Source organism: Sorex araneus, chromosome 2 (genome assembly GCF_027595985.1).
Source record: "Sorex araneus isolate mSorAra2 chromosome 2, mSorAra2.pri, whole genome shotgun sequence".
NCBI lineage: Eukaryota > Metazoa > Chordata > Mammalia > Eulipotyphla > Soricidae > Sorex > Sorex araneus.
This window is the reverse complement of record NC_073303.1, coordinates 11,671,982-11,684,751: the sequence shown is the minus strand read 5'-3', so window position 1 is coordinate 11,684,751 and position 12,770 is coordinate 11,671,982. Positions and strand designations below refer to the sequence as shown.

General features: G+C 53.9%; 1 protein-coding gene across 1 annotated transcript in view; it reads right to left on the bottom strand.

Moving 5' to 3' along the window:
* RIPOR2 (RHO family interacting cell polarization regulator 2) overlaps positions 1-12,770 on the bottom strand; it is a 139,049-nt gene that overhangs the window by 47,367 nt on the left and 78,912 nt on the right. The window contains 2 exon segments of the mRNA XM_055124317.1: positions 5,478-5,541; positions 7,836-7,985. Of these exon segments, the coding sequence (XP_054980292.1) occupies positions 5,478-5,541; positions 7,836-7,985 (214 nt within the window).

Genomic DNA, 12,770 nt, shown 5'->3' with positions numbered 1-12,770 from the left:
GTGTGGAGGCCAAGGGCAGTTAGGAGAGAGAAGGGACCGGAATGGCAATAATGGGGTGACAGTTAGAAATGATCATTCTGGACAAGAACCGAGTGTTGAAGGGATAGACATGATAACCTTTCAGTACCGGTACTACAAACCATAATGCCCAAAAGGAAAAGGAAAGAGAGAAAGAGCGAGTGAGCAAGAGAGAGAGACAGAGACAGAGACACAGAGATACACAGAGAGACAGAGACAGAGAAAATAAAAGTGCCTGCCAAGAGGCAGATGAGACGTGGTGGGGAACGCACACTGGTGAGAGGGCAGATGTCAGGGCATTATATAACGGAAACCCATCAGGAACAATCTTGTAACTGTGCATCTCACTGGGATCCAATTAAAGAATTTAAAAAAGGAAAAAAACAACAGAAAAAGGAAGCTAAAAACTGCTAAGACGTTAGACGCCTGGGTCGGAGAGGGGGCTTCCATTTCTCGAGAGAGACGGAGAATTCCGAGGGGGCATGACACCCCCGATGCTCTGTCTGCCGAGGTAACCATAGTAACCCAGGGCGGTTACTTAGCCTTGAGGCTGGGCCCTTGGTGGATGGCATGACTCCCAGAGAACCGCCATCTGACTGCCGGATATGAAGCATCAGGCCTGACGGTGTGTGTGGGGGTCCCTCTGCCCCACCCTATCCCCCGGGTACCTGCCTGCTGGGGGGGATAAGCCCCTCCCCCAGAAGGGAACTGGCTCTGCCTGCACAGAGGTGTCTCCCCTGGCTCTGTCCAAACCTCCCCCTTAATAGGGGCCAAGGAATCCCAGAGCACTATGAACCAGGAGCTCTGGGTTCAAGTTCAACTCCTGAACTGTGGGCGTTTGGGGAGTCATCATCGCACGCCCATTTCCCATCTGACACTGGAGAACAGTTACCCCACCACAAATATTTGCATTTCATAGCGAGCATCAGAAATGGGGTGAAGGACTGCATTTTCCCAGCGGGTCCCAGTTTCCCAGGCTACCTGAGGTTTCCCGGGATCCTGATCATCTTGCCTGGTGAGTGATGGGGATGGAGAGTGTCTACTGCTAACCGCACACCCAGGGCTGTTTTCCCAGATCAGCCTTCACGGGGGTTTACAGAAACACTCCAGGGTTGGGGCGGACAGTCCGGGGGGGAAGATGCTTGCATTGCACACGGCGAGCCCAGGTTCAACTCTGGAGTCCACCTACGATACCCAGGAGCAAGCCCTGAGCACAGAGCTGGGAGTAAGCCCTGAGCACCACCAGCGCTGGTCCCCAACATAACAACACCAGAATACTCCAGGGCCTTACTCTGAGGACACGGGACAGGGTGTGGGGGTGCTTGAGTGAGGTGCGTGGGTGAGGACAGAGCTGAAACTAAAACTAAAAACAATGTACAAAAATACACCAGGCCAGAGGGCGAGCTCCCAGGGCGGCACTGCGTGCAGGAGGCCTGGGTTTGACCCCTGGCAGCACCCGAGCCCCTCTGGGGGTGACAGAGCTGGAGTGAGCTGCTGGATGTGAGGGTCCCCCCATAAAATAAACAGCCTCCACCTTGAGCAACCCAAGACTTCATCATCTTCTCTCCGGAAGATCTGAAAATGATTCTGTATACTTTGGAGAGGCTGGGGGCTCATCACCGTCTTATTCCCATATCTTCCTTCCTTCCTTCCTTCCTTCCTTCCTTCCTTCCTTCCTTCCTTCCTTCCTTCCTTCCTTCCTTCCTTCCTTCCTTCCTTCCTTCCTCCCTCCCTCCCTCCCTCCCTCCCTCCCTCCCTCCCTCCCTCCCTCCCTCCCTCCCTCCCTCCCTCTCTCCCTCCCTCCCTCCCTCCCTCCCTCCCTCCCTCCCTCCCTCCCTCCCTCCCTCCCTCCCTCCTTCCGAGTCACACCCAGCAATGCTCAGGGGTTACTCCTGGCTCTGCACTCAGAAATTATTCCTGGTGGTAATCAGGGGACCATATGGGATTCTGGGGATCGAACCCTTGTCAGTCGCATGTGAGGCAAACACCCTCCCCACTGCACTATCACTCGGCCCACTATAGTTTTCGTGTCTATGGGGACCAGATACCCACAGGGCCACATGCAAGGCAAGTGGCTTCCCCCCGGTGCTGTCTCTCAGGCCCCACGTCCAGGATATTTTATTTTTGGTTTCGTCTGTTTTTTTTGTTTTTCTTCTGATCCACACCTGCTGATGCTTAGGGGTTACTCCTGGCTCTGCACTCAGGAATCAGTCCTGGCAGTGATCGGGGGACCATATGGGATACTCAAGCATGTGCAAGGCAATACCCTTTGTATTATCTCTTCAGCCCCAGGTCCAAGCCATTTTGATCCTGGTACCCTCCGACGGGGCAGCTCTTGCATGCTAGGCCCACTTGACTGGCACATTTCCCTCCTGAGCTGAAAATGGAGCACTCTTATGGAGTACTTCACAAACAGAGTGTTCTTTGTGCACTCCCTGTAAACTGCACGAGAGGGTGATAAATCCCCATTAGTGGAGAGTGATAGTCCAGTGGGCAGAGCACTTGCCTTGCATGCAGCTGACCCGGGTTCAATCCCCGGCATCCCATATGGTCCTCCGAGCACTGCCAGGAGTAATTCCTGAGTGCACAGCCAGGAGTAACCCCTGAGCATCGCCGGATGTGACCCCAAAACACACACACACACACACACACACACACACACACACACACACACACACACACTAGTGACCAGGCGTACAGGCTGCCAAGAAATCTCAAGAAAACAAAGAAAGCAAAAGCAGAAGCACGTGGGCACCCCCTCTCTTTGCTGCTGGCCAGAGGGAGCCCCCAACACGGGGGAAAAACAGGTGTTCTGTGTTGGCTGCTGAGCGGACAGGCCCGGGGGCCACTCCCTTGACGACAGGCTGACTTCCTGTTCTGAAGGTGCCGTCTGATGCCTCTAGATCACAGCTTTGTGGCACCGACTCCGGAAAGAATAGGGATGTGGGGCCAGGAGAGTGGGCGGAAACGCACAGTCCTTGGGGCTTGGAAAACATAAAGCCCCAGACGCGGGAGGCAGAGGCAGCGCGGAGGGAACAGGGACAATTCAGAGGACGGCAGGAGGAAGACGCCCACAGACAGGTCTGACGGGGGAGGTTTGCCCTGCAGTGACAACAGTGACGTGGGGGAGGGGAGGAGAGCTGGCACAGATGAGAAGAAATGAAGGAGGCACCGAGGGCCGAGGCAAGGACAGGGGCCTGCCCGCAGTGTTGGTCCCGGCTCCATGCCTGCCAGCATACGACCCCTGAGCATCATCAGGTGTGACCCCCACCACGAGCACAGACACAGGAGTAGCTCCTGAGCACCACTGGCAGTTCCCCTCCCAACCGAAAAAAAAAGTCAAATAGAAATAATAAAAATGGGGGCTGGAGAAATAGTGTTGCAGGTAAGGCGCTTGCGTGCAGGCAGGCGGCCAATCTGGGCTTGATCCCTGGAACCCCTTATGGTTCCCCAGGGGTCGCCAGGATGCACTCCTGAGTTACCACAAAGCCACGAGTTGCCCCTGAGCACTGCTGGGTGGAGCCTCCAAACACAATGATAATAGTATGAGAAATAAATGAGATGTTTACATTGTAATGAAGACACCGGGTTTGGCTCTTCATTTGAAAGAAGTCTGCAGAGCATTCTGTGAGAATGGAGTGGATTGAAAATAAAGGCACTCGCCCTGGAGGGGGACTCCCGGGTGAGCCTGGCACCCACCCAACCGGAGTCCCAGCAGCCAAAAACCGCCACACTCCACAGTTACCACCATGCTCCGGGCCGGACTCCACTGTTTAGATGAACCCCACCCAGAAATTAATCTGTCGTAAAGCTCAGGCACGTGGGTTTTGTGACTGAAATCTCCAGGCTTTCACGGGGTCAGGGATGGGCTACCTCCTCCCATTTTCCTGTGCTTCTGAAAGCCTCGAGAGTCACCCCCGAGAACCGTCTCTGGCACCGAGTGAGCTCAATAATGAGCCAGAGAGTCACAAATCTCGAGAGAGACCAACAAGCTGCGGAAATGCTTCCAGACCACAAACCAGAATGAGTTTGTCTGAGGCGCCCAAAGCCATCGTCCAGTTAAAAATTTAACTCCGGCTGTATCACCCCATTCGAAATTTTGGGATTCCTCCAGCATGTGTCTGTATCTGCAGCTGGGCAACATCTCAAACTCTCCATCACTGATACACCAGGTGAAGCCCACCACATCGGATGGGATGGAAAGTAGAAGGCAACCGATCTCGATTAAGAAAATACAAATACACCAGGCTTAACCGGTGACAACATGTTAGTAATCTCTTCCACAAAAGCTTAACGGCTCCGTGGTGAGATACAACAATCTTCACACACTTTTTTTTTTTCTTTTTGGGTCACACCCGGCGATGCACAGGGGTTACTTCTGGCTCTGCACTCAGAAATTACCCCTGGCGGTGCTCAGGGGACCATATGGGATGCTGGGATTAGAACCCGGGTCAGCTGCATACAAGGCAAACGCCCTACCCGCTGTGCTATTGCTCCAGCCCTGCACACACTTTCTTTTAAGGAAACTATTTTGGGTCATTTTTAGCACATTATTCATAACAAGCAATATAAAACAAATTATTCAGGTCCTGCTATCAGGGGCAGGTTTGAGGGGTGGTTGGGGAAGTTGGGAATAATCGTGGAGGGCAGGTGCAATAGTGGTGGGACTGGCGTTGGAATTCTGAATGGAACAAATCATGATGAAGAGATTTATAAAAAAATTAATAAAACCGGCAAATTACAAAAACTAAAGGCATATTCATGTTGTTTTAGATGTGCTGGTACCTCGGGGGTGGGTCTCGAGCCGGAAGAGACGCGCGGATACAGGGCCCCGCCGTCCTGCCTGGGGACGAGCTCACCAAGGCAAACCCCAAACAGACACAGCCACGGCGGCAGCCCACGCTTACTCGTCCTGGAACCAAGGTGGGTGGGGGCGAATGGTGGAGACTCTGCTAGATGGTAAACCCCGGGGGTCTCAGGATGAGATGGCTCCGAGGGAGCCCGACAGTGAGCTGAGTGGGGAGCACCTCCGGGGCTGGCGCTGCACCTGGAGACAGTACTACCTTTTGTGGGGGGTGGGGGGTGGGGTGGAGCTATACCGTGATTCTTTTTTTTTTTTCCTTTTGGGTCACACCCAGCAATGCTCAGGGGTTCCTCCTGGCTTTGCACTCAGGAATTACTCCTGGCGGTGCTTGGGGGACCATATGGGATGCCGGGTATTGAACCCAGGTTGGCCGAGTGCAAGGCAAACGCCCTACCCGCTGTGCTATCACTCCAGCCCCATATACCGTGATTCTTGGTGGTGGAATATGTGCACTGGTGAAGGGATGGGTGTTTGAGCATTGTATAACTGAGACTTAAACCTGAAAGCTTTGTAACTTTCCACATGGTGATTCAATAAAAGAAAAAAAATTTTAAAAATGAAAAAAAAGAAAAAAAAGGCAAAATAAAAGCAGTACCTTTCATCTTGATGGAGAACTCCCCCAGCAGGCTCTCCAGCTCGGCCTCGATGGTGCACATGTTCTGAAAGAGTGGAGAGGAAGAAGGCATGAGGGCTGCTTTGTTTTGCTTTCACGTTGAACCCAGAGCCAGGAGTAAGCTCTGGGCCCTGCTGGGCAATGCCCCCATCCCCCCTCCACCCCGGCTTTCCCCCCTCCCCCACCCTGGAAAGAATGATTGAGGACTGGAGCGCTAGAGAGTACACGCTTTGCATGCGACCCACCTAGGACTGGTTTCCAGTACCGCATAGGGTCCCCCAAGACCCACCAGGAGTGATCCCTGAGCACTGAGCCAAGAGTAGCACTTGGGGCTCAGCACCCTGCGCCCTCCACTTCCTCCTGCCAAAGCATCACTTAGCACAGGGGGCTTGGACTGAAATCGGGCTGGGGACTCAGGTTCTGCGAAGGGCACCCAGGAGCGAGTCCTGCCGAGGTGCCCACGGGTGGCCGCAGAGCCGGACAGAGGCCTCGGGAGCTGGGCCATGACCCCATCTGGCTGATGGCTTCATCCCCGACACTCGATCTCTCACCGGAGGCGCGTGGCACGGTGAGCTGAGCTGCGTCAATAATTCAGGCATTTCATCCAAGTGGCTGGGGCCAGACGACCCCAGGAGGAGGGAAGACCCCAGCCCGGGCCCCGGAGCCAGGAGCCAGGAAAGCACGTTTCTGTTCACGGAGCCTTCCCTCGCCTCCCTTAGGACTGGGGGGAAACTAACTTCCTTCCTTCCTTCCTTCCTTCCTTCCTTCCTTCCTTCCTTCCTTCCTTCCTTCCTTCCTTCCTTCCTTCCTTCCTTCCTTCCTTCCTTCCTTCCTTCCTTCCTTCCTCCCTTCCTCCCTTCCTCCCTTCCTCCCTTCCTTCCTCCTTCCTTCCTTCCTTCCTTCCTTCCTTCCTTCCTTCCTTCCTTCCTTCCTTCCTTCCTTCCTTCCTTCCTTCCTTCCTCCCTTCCACCCTCCCTCCTTCCCTCCCTCCCTCCCTCCTTCCCTCCCTCCCTTCCTCCCCTCCTCTCTCTCTTTTTCTTTCTTTCACATTTTGGGTCACACCTGGTGATGCTCAGGGGATACTCCTGGCTCTGCACTCGGGAATCACTCCTGGCAGTGCTCTAGGGATCATATGGGATGCCGGGGACCAAAACCAGCTCAGCCGCATCAAAGCAAAAGTCCTATCTGGTATAGTACCGTTACCGTCCTGGCCCCAGAAGTAACCACGCGCAGGCCTGAGAGAACCAGGATAGGGCCTCTAGCCACGAGGTCCGGCCAACTTCCAGGGATAAAGTGAAATGAAACGGCACACCAGAAAACAGAGCACACGCCAGCGACAAAGATCGCCTCTGAGACCTGCCTGGCTGCTGTGGCCATTCATCCCTTAAAAAACTAAAATAAAAAATCTATCAAATATATCTAACACACAAATCACTATCACTGCATCACTGTCATCCTGTTGCACATCGATTTGCCTGAGTGGGCACCAGTGACGTCTCCATTGTGAGACTTGTTGTTACTGTTTTCGGCATATAGAATACGCCACAGGGAGTTTGACAGGCTCTGCCGTGCGGGCGAGATACTCTTGGTAGCTTGCCAGGCTCTCCGAGAGGGGCGGAGGAATCGAACCCAGGTCTGCCGCGTGCAAGGCAAACACTCTCCCCGCTGTGCTATCGCTCCAGCCCTCAACAAATGTTTGACCAACAAACTACCCGGGTCACTTCAAAGAACTCCCCGGTCAGTCTCCCCCAAACGCAAGAGAGCCAAAAGGCCAGAAAAACAACTCCATGGGATGGGCTGAGCGTCGGCTTTGCACGGAGGAGACCCAGGTTCAAACCCCAGCACGGCACGGTTCCCCAGGCAACACCAGTGGCAACCCCCAGGCACAGAGCCAGGAGGAGCCCCAGAGCACTGCCAGGTACAGCCTAACTCCCACCAAAGTGGGAGAAAAAGAAAAAATAAAAAACCCAATAATAAGCAAGACACTGTCACTGTCATCATTGTCAACCCATTGTTCATCGATTTACTCGAGCGGGCGCCAGTCACATCTCCATCCATCCCAGCCCTGAGATTTTAGCAGCCTCTCCTTACTCGTCTTTCCCAATGATTGGAGGCTCTTTCAGGGTCAGGGGAATGAGACCTGCTATTGTTACTATTTTTGGCATATCGAATATGCCACGGGGAGCTTGCCAGCTCTGCCGTGCAGGCGGGATACTCTCGGTATCCGGGTGCTCCGAGAGCAAGACAGGCGGTACTGAAACGTTCTCTCCCCTCGTCCCGGCGCTCTGGACAATTCCCACCAGCCAGGAGTCGAGGCGCGCGGGGCAGGTGTGCACTTACCTCCGTGTACTCCTTGTAGCTCCGGCTGATCTCCGACAGACTCCCGCGGGCAGCCTTGCTGGCGGGCGAGGACGCGAAGGCTTGCTTCATCTTGCTGGCACCGTCCTGGAGGCGCCTTTGGATGCAGTAAGCTTCGTAGAGTTCATCTACCTGTTGGGACCCAAGGCAAGAAACAGGAGGCATGCAACGAGGGCCCCGGAAAGGAGCTGCCTCGTGGCCGTCAAGGGGCTGAGCCCACGGCCTGCGTCTAATCTCCCCCGGGAGACTCTGGGGAAAGCGTCAACCCCAAGACCGATAGCAGTTCTGTTTGTTTGAGTCACTGCGACCCCCGCTCCATTTCAAAAAGTCGGGGCCTTCTTCTGGAATTGCACCGAAGGAAGTGAGTTCCACACCGTGTGGGCCTGCTGCGGCAGAAAACGGAGAGAAGAGCCAAGCCCGGGGCGCTGGTACCGTTTTACACCGTAGAGAAAACCAGAGCTGCAAAGGCTGCTGTGTTAAGAGACAGTCACACAGGGGTGACATCCACATTTAACACAGAACATGATCCAAGACTTTAGAGGGCTGTGGATGTGGCTCATGCCTCGTACGTGTGAGGTCTTGGCTTTGATTCCCAGCAACACACACACACACACACACACACACACACACACACACACACACACGACATACACGATTCTTGGAATTTGGATGATTCTGGATTAAACTGTCTGACCGCCCAGGATGGGAGATGGGAGATGTGCGCTGAGAGTAGGCCAAGGACCAAACACGATGGCGGCTGAGTATCTGTATTGCAAACCATAATGCCCCAACTTAGAGAGAGAGTAAGATGGCCTGTACCTGGGGCCAGAGTGGCAGCACAGCGAGTAGGGCTTTTGCCTTGCCTGCGGCTGACCTGGGTTCAATCCCTGGCATCCCATATGGTCCCCCAAGCACCGCCAGGAGTAATTCCTGAGTACAGACCCAGGAGTAACCCCTGAGCAACACTGGGTGTGACCAAAAAAGCCAAAAATAAATAATAATAATGAAAAAAGAAGAACTGTACCTGCCACAGAGGCAGGGAGTGGGGGGTGGGACACTGCGAACAAGGGTGGTGGAAAATGTGCACTGGTGGAGGGATGGATGCTCAAGATTGTGTGACTGAAAGGTGATCATGCAAGTTTGTAACTGTACCTCACAGTGATCCCATAAAACTTCTTAAAAAACAAAAAACAAAGACAAACAGCCTGCCCTGCAAGCACGTGGCTGCAGGTTCAAATCCCCACCTGTGCTTGGCGCTCTGCTGTCTGAGTCTGCCAGCTCAGCTGCCTGCAGTGTGCAGGGCTGGGAGTGATGTCTGGCCACACCACCGCCTGGGGTGTGTGTGTGTGTGTGTGTGTGTGTGTGTGTGTGTGTGTGTGTGTGTGTGTATTGTAACCTCTGCTGAACACCAGACTGACAGTCTGAAAAAAGATCTGCCCGGGCCATGGCCCGGAGGTCGGCCACCTGGGGGGCATGTGTGTGACCCCAGGCAAGCTCCACAGTCCTAACTTGTGGCCTCCAGGGAGAGCAGAAGCCCCGGGGGCTGCAGAGAGAGAACAGTGCGGGGGGCGGGGGGGGGGAGGGGGGCTCTCCTTGCACGCAGTTGCCCCAGGCTCACTCGTGGCACCATATATGATTGTTGGAGCCACACGGGGAGTGAGCCCTGAGCACTGTCAGGAGGAAAAAAGACTCTGAGCCCCAGCAGGGATATAAGCACTGTAATGGGATGCATAAGCCCCAGGGACCCCTCGGGCAGGGGGTGTATGCTCCCCCCTCACCCCACCAGCAATATCAACAACCACACATCAGGAGTGGGGATGTAAGAAAATTAAAATAACATTAAAAGACTTCAGGACACAATTTTTTTTTATCTATCGGAAGAAGAGAGGATGAAGTTACCAGTTCTTGACATTAGGAGGAAGAGCCACTGGCAACACCCATCCAAAGGAACACGCGGGGCTGGAGCGATAGCACCGCGGGGAGGGCGTTTGCCTTGCACATGGCCGACCCGGGTTTGATCCCCAGCATCCCATATGGTCCCCTGAGCACCATTAGAAGTAATTCCTGAGCACAGAGCCAGGAGTAACCCTGGCTTTGCTAGGTGTGACCCCCCCTCCAGAAAAAAAAAAGCAAAAATAAAAAAAACAGCAACACATGAGCTGTGCAAGTTTGGGGGATATAAATTATACTGCAATTGGAAAAAAAATAGAAGCAATGGGCAGGAACGTTCTTTCCCTCCAGCTCTGTGCTCCCCTCCTTAAACGAAGCGACAGCGTGCCCCTGCACAAGCTCATTGCTGAGACTCGTTCTAGAAGCCGGCTAGCCACAAGCTGCTTCCTGGGCCGTGATTCCCAGTCAACCCAAAGCTACCTTACCACCTGGGGGACAAACCGGGAGCATCTGAAGATGTCACAGCAGGGAGGGAGGAGCCCTGGCGCCCAGGAGGCAGAAGTCTGGGCCATCCAATCACACCCCGTCATGCGCTGGAAAGCACCCTATCGTAGAGAACTACCCTGAACAGCACCGGTGGGGGGAGGGTTGTTAAACACAATTAGGAATAGCTTTAGCGGGTTCTCACTCTTGCCCTGCACTTGCTTCAGTTAGCAACACCGAGGCAACAGGGGTTTGCAGGGGGGTGAGAGGACAGCACCAGGTACGAACAGAAGCACGTGGAGCCTCCTGCCTCCGGGAGGCGGGTGTTTATCCCGGAAACCTGAGTCTGTCCTCAGTACAGACTGTTCCCTCAGCCTGCCTGGGGGGGGGAGGGCAGCTGGGATGGAGAAGGGATCACTAAGTCAATGATGGTTGGAGGGATCGCTCGGGATGGGAGATGTGTGCTGAGAGTAGGTAAAGGACCAAACGTGATGGCCCCTCAGTATCTGTACTGCAAACCATAATATTAGACCAAAAGTAGAGAGCGAGTAAGGGGGAAAATTGCCATGGAGGCAGGGGGAGGGTGGGAAAGGGGGGAATACTAGGGACACTGGTGGTGGAGAATGGGCACGGGTGGAGGGATGGGTGTTCAATCATTGCATGACTGAAACTCAAACAGGAAAGCTTTGTAATTGTATCTCATGGTGATTCAATTAAAGAAAAGAAAGAAAGAAAAAAAAAAACCAAACAGTTCCCTCAAAAGGCAACCCCAAGCTTCCGGTCGGAGACGGGGGAGAGGCAGAGACGAGATTTTAGGACTGAAGTCTCCCTTTCTGTTCTGAAGGCATGATCAGCTGAAACGAACTGCTCCCCATCATGGACGACTGTTACCTGAAATCTGTCTGAAAAACAGATTTCCCATGGGGCCTTTCTCTCAGCAGACACCCATTACACTTCTCTGAGGAGGTGAGCGTTCAGAGACGGGAGAGCGCTCTCTCGGCTAAAGGATTCCTGCTCCCTCTGCAGTTCAGTGATTCACTCCACTCTGCTGAACCACAAAAGAGCCGAAGGAAGGGCTGGAGCGACTGTACAGCAGGGGGGTCTGCCTTGCATGCGGCCGACCCGGGTTCGATCCCCACCCGGCATCTCATAGGGTCCCCCAAGCACCAGCAGGAGTAATTCCTGAGTGCAGAGCCAGGAGGAACCCCTGAGCATCGCCGGGTGTGACACAGACAGCAAAAAGGAGTCAAGGAAAGAACAGTCCCTCGGTTTGGGGGTCAAGGGGCTGGTGGCTGTGTCGGAGAGAGGCACAGGACTCAAGCGATGCCATCTGCCCAGAGAATCTTTCGGTTGGTGATTGGCAAGGAGGGCAGGTTCCATCCTTCGAAACCAAGCTTCGACTCACCCGATAAGCTGGTTCAAATGCTCGTGCCCAGGCCCCCATCAAAGAGGTTGACTCAGCAGCTTAAGCCTGAACCGGGCTCTGACATTTGAGGTAACTTTACAGGTTTTGTGCGTGTGCAAGATACCCACAAAACTCTCAGGAGCACCCGGATTGGTACCTTTTCCAACGTGGGGTCAGATGGATTCAGCCGGGAGCTCTCCTGGGCTCCAGTTTCCTCCCCCGCGGGGGAGACGGTAAGGAGCAAGACTGTAATTCTCTCAGTGAGGCCCTAACTGCTCCGTCTCTTACTTTCATTTTTACACTTGATCTAAGCCAAAAGGCCGAGAAGCGATTACTTCCATTTGGAGACAAGTTATTCTTGGTTTGCAGCCTGACGTCAGCCAATGGAATTAGCTTACAGAATAAAGGTTAATGTGTGTGCTCCCTGGACAAGAAATCTGCGCATCATTTAAACAAAATTTTTTTTTTGGCAGGAGGGCATTGTGGGGCCATATCCAGCGATGCTCAGGGGCTATTCCTGGCTCTGTGCTCAGGAGCGAGCACTGGCAGTGCTTTGGAGGACCACACGCGGTGTTGGGGATTAAACTGGGGTCATCCGCACTACAAGGCAAGGGCTCTACCCCCTGCACTATCTCTCCAGCTACAGACCTGCCATCGTAGGCGTTTATCTTATCCCTAAGTCAGCAGAGGCTCTCCTCAAAGGAACGGATGATTACACCGCATTTGTTAGGCATCCTAAGGATGGGTGGATAGAGTACCACTGCCCTCGGCCAACCATCAGGGCCCCTAACAACGGTGGAGAGGAGAGGGGGCCAATCCATGGTGCCCGTACACTGACTTTTCCCCTGTTGTTCTCAAAGGAAGCAATCTGTCTCCACCTGCCTGCCACCTCAGTTGCCTTCTAACGAACATCACTGTTTTATTCATCCAGTTAGGAGACAACAGGCGCCATATCACATCTGCCTAGGTAATAAATGGCTTTCAAAGTGGCAAGGTGCGAAGGCCCTCGCATCTAGCTAGAAAATCACAATTCAAAAGTACAGGAGTCTGTAGGTCATTTGGATTTAATGCCGGCATCTTCACAGCCCCACTGCAGACAGGAAAGCCCAGGGGCACAGAGAGGGTGTAGCCCAGCCAAG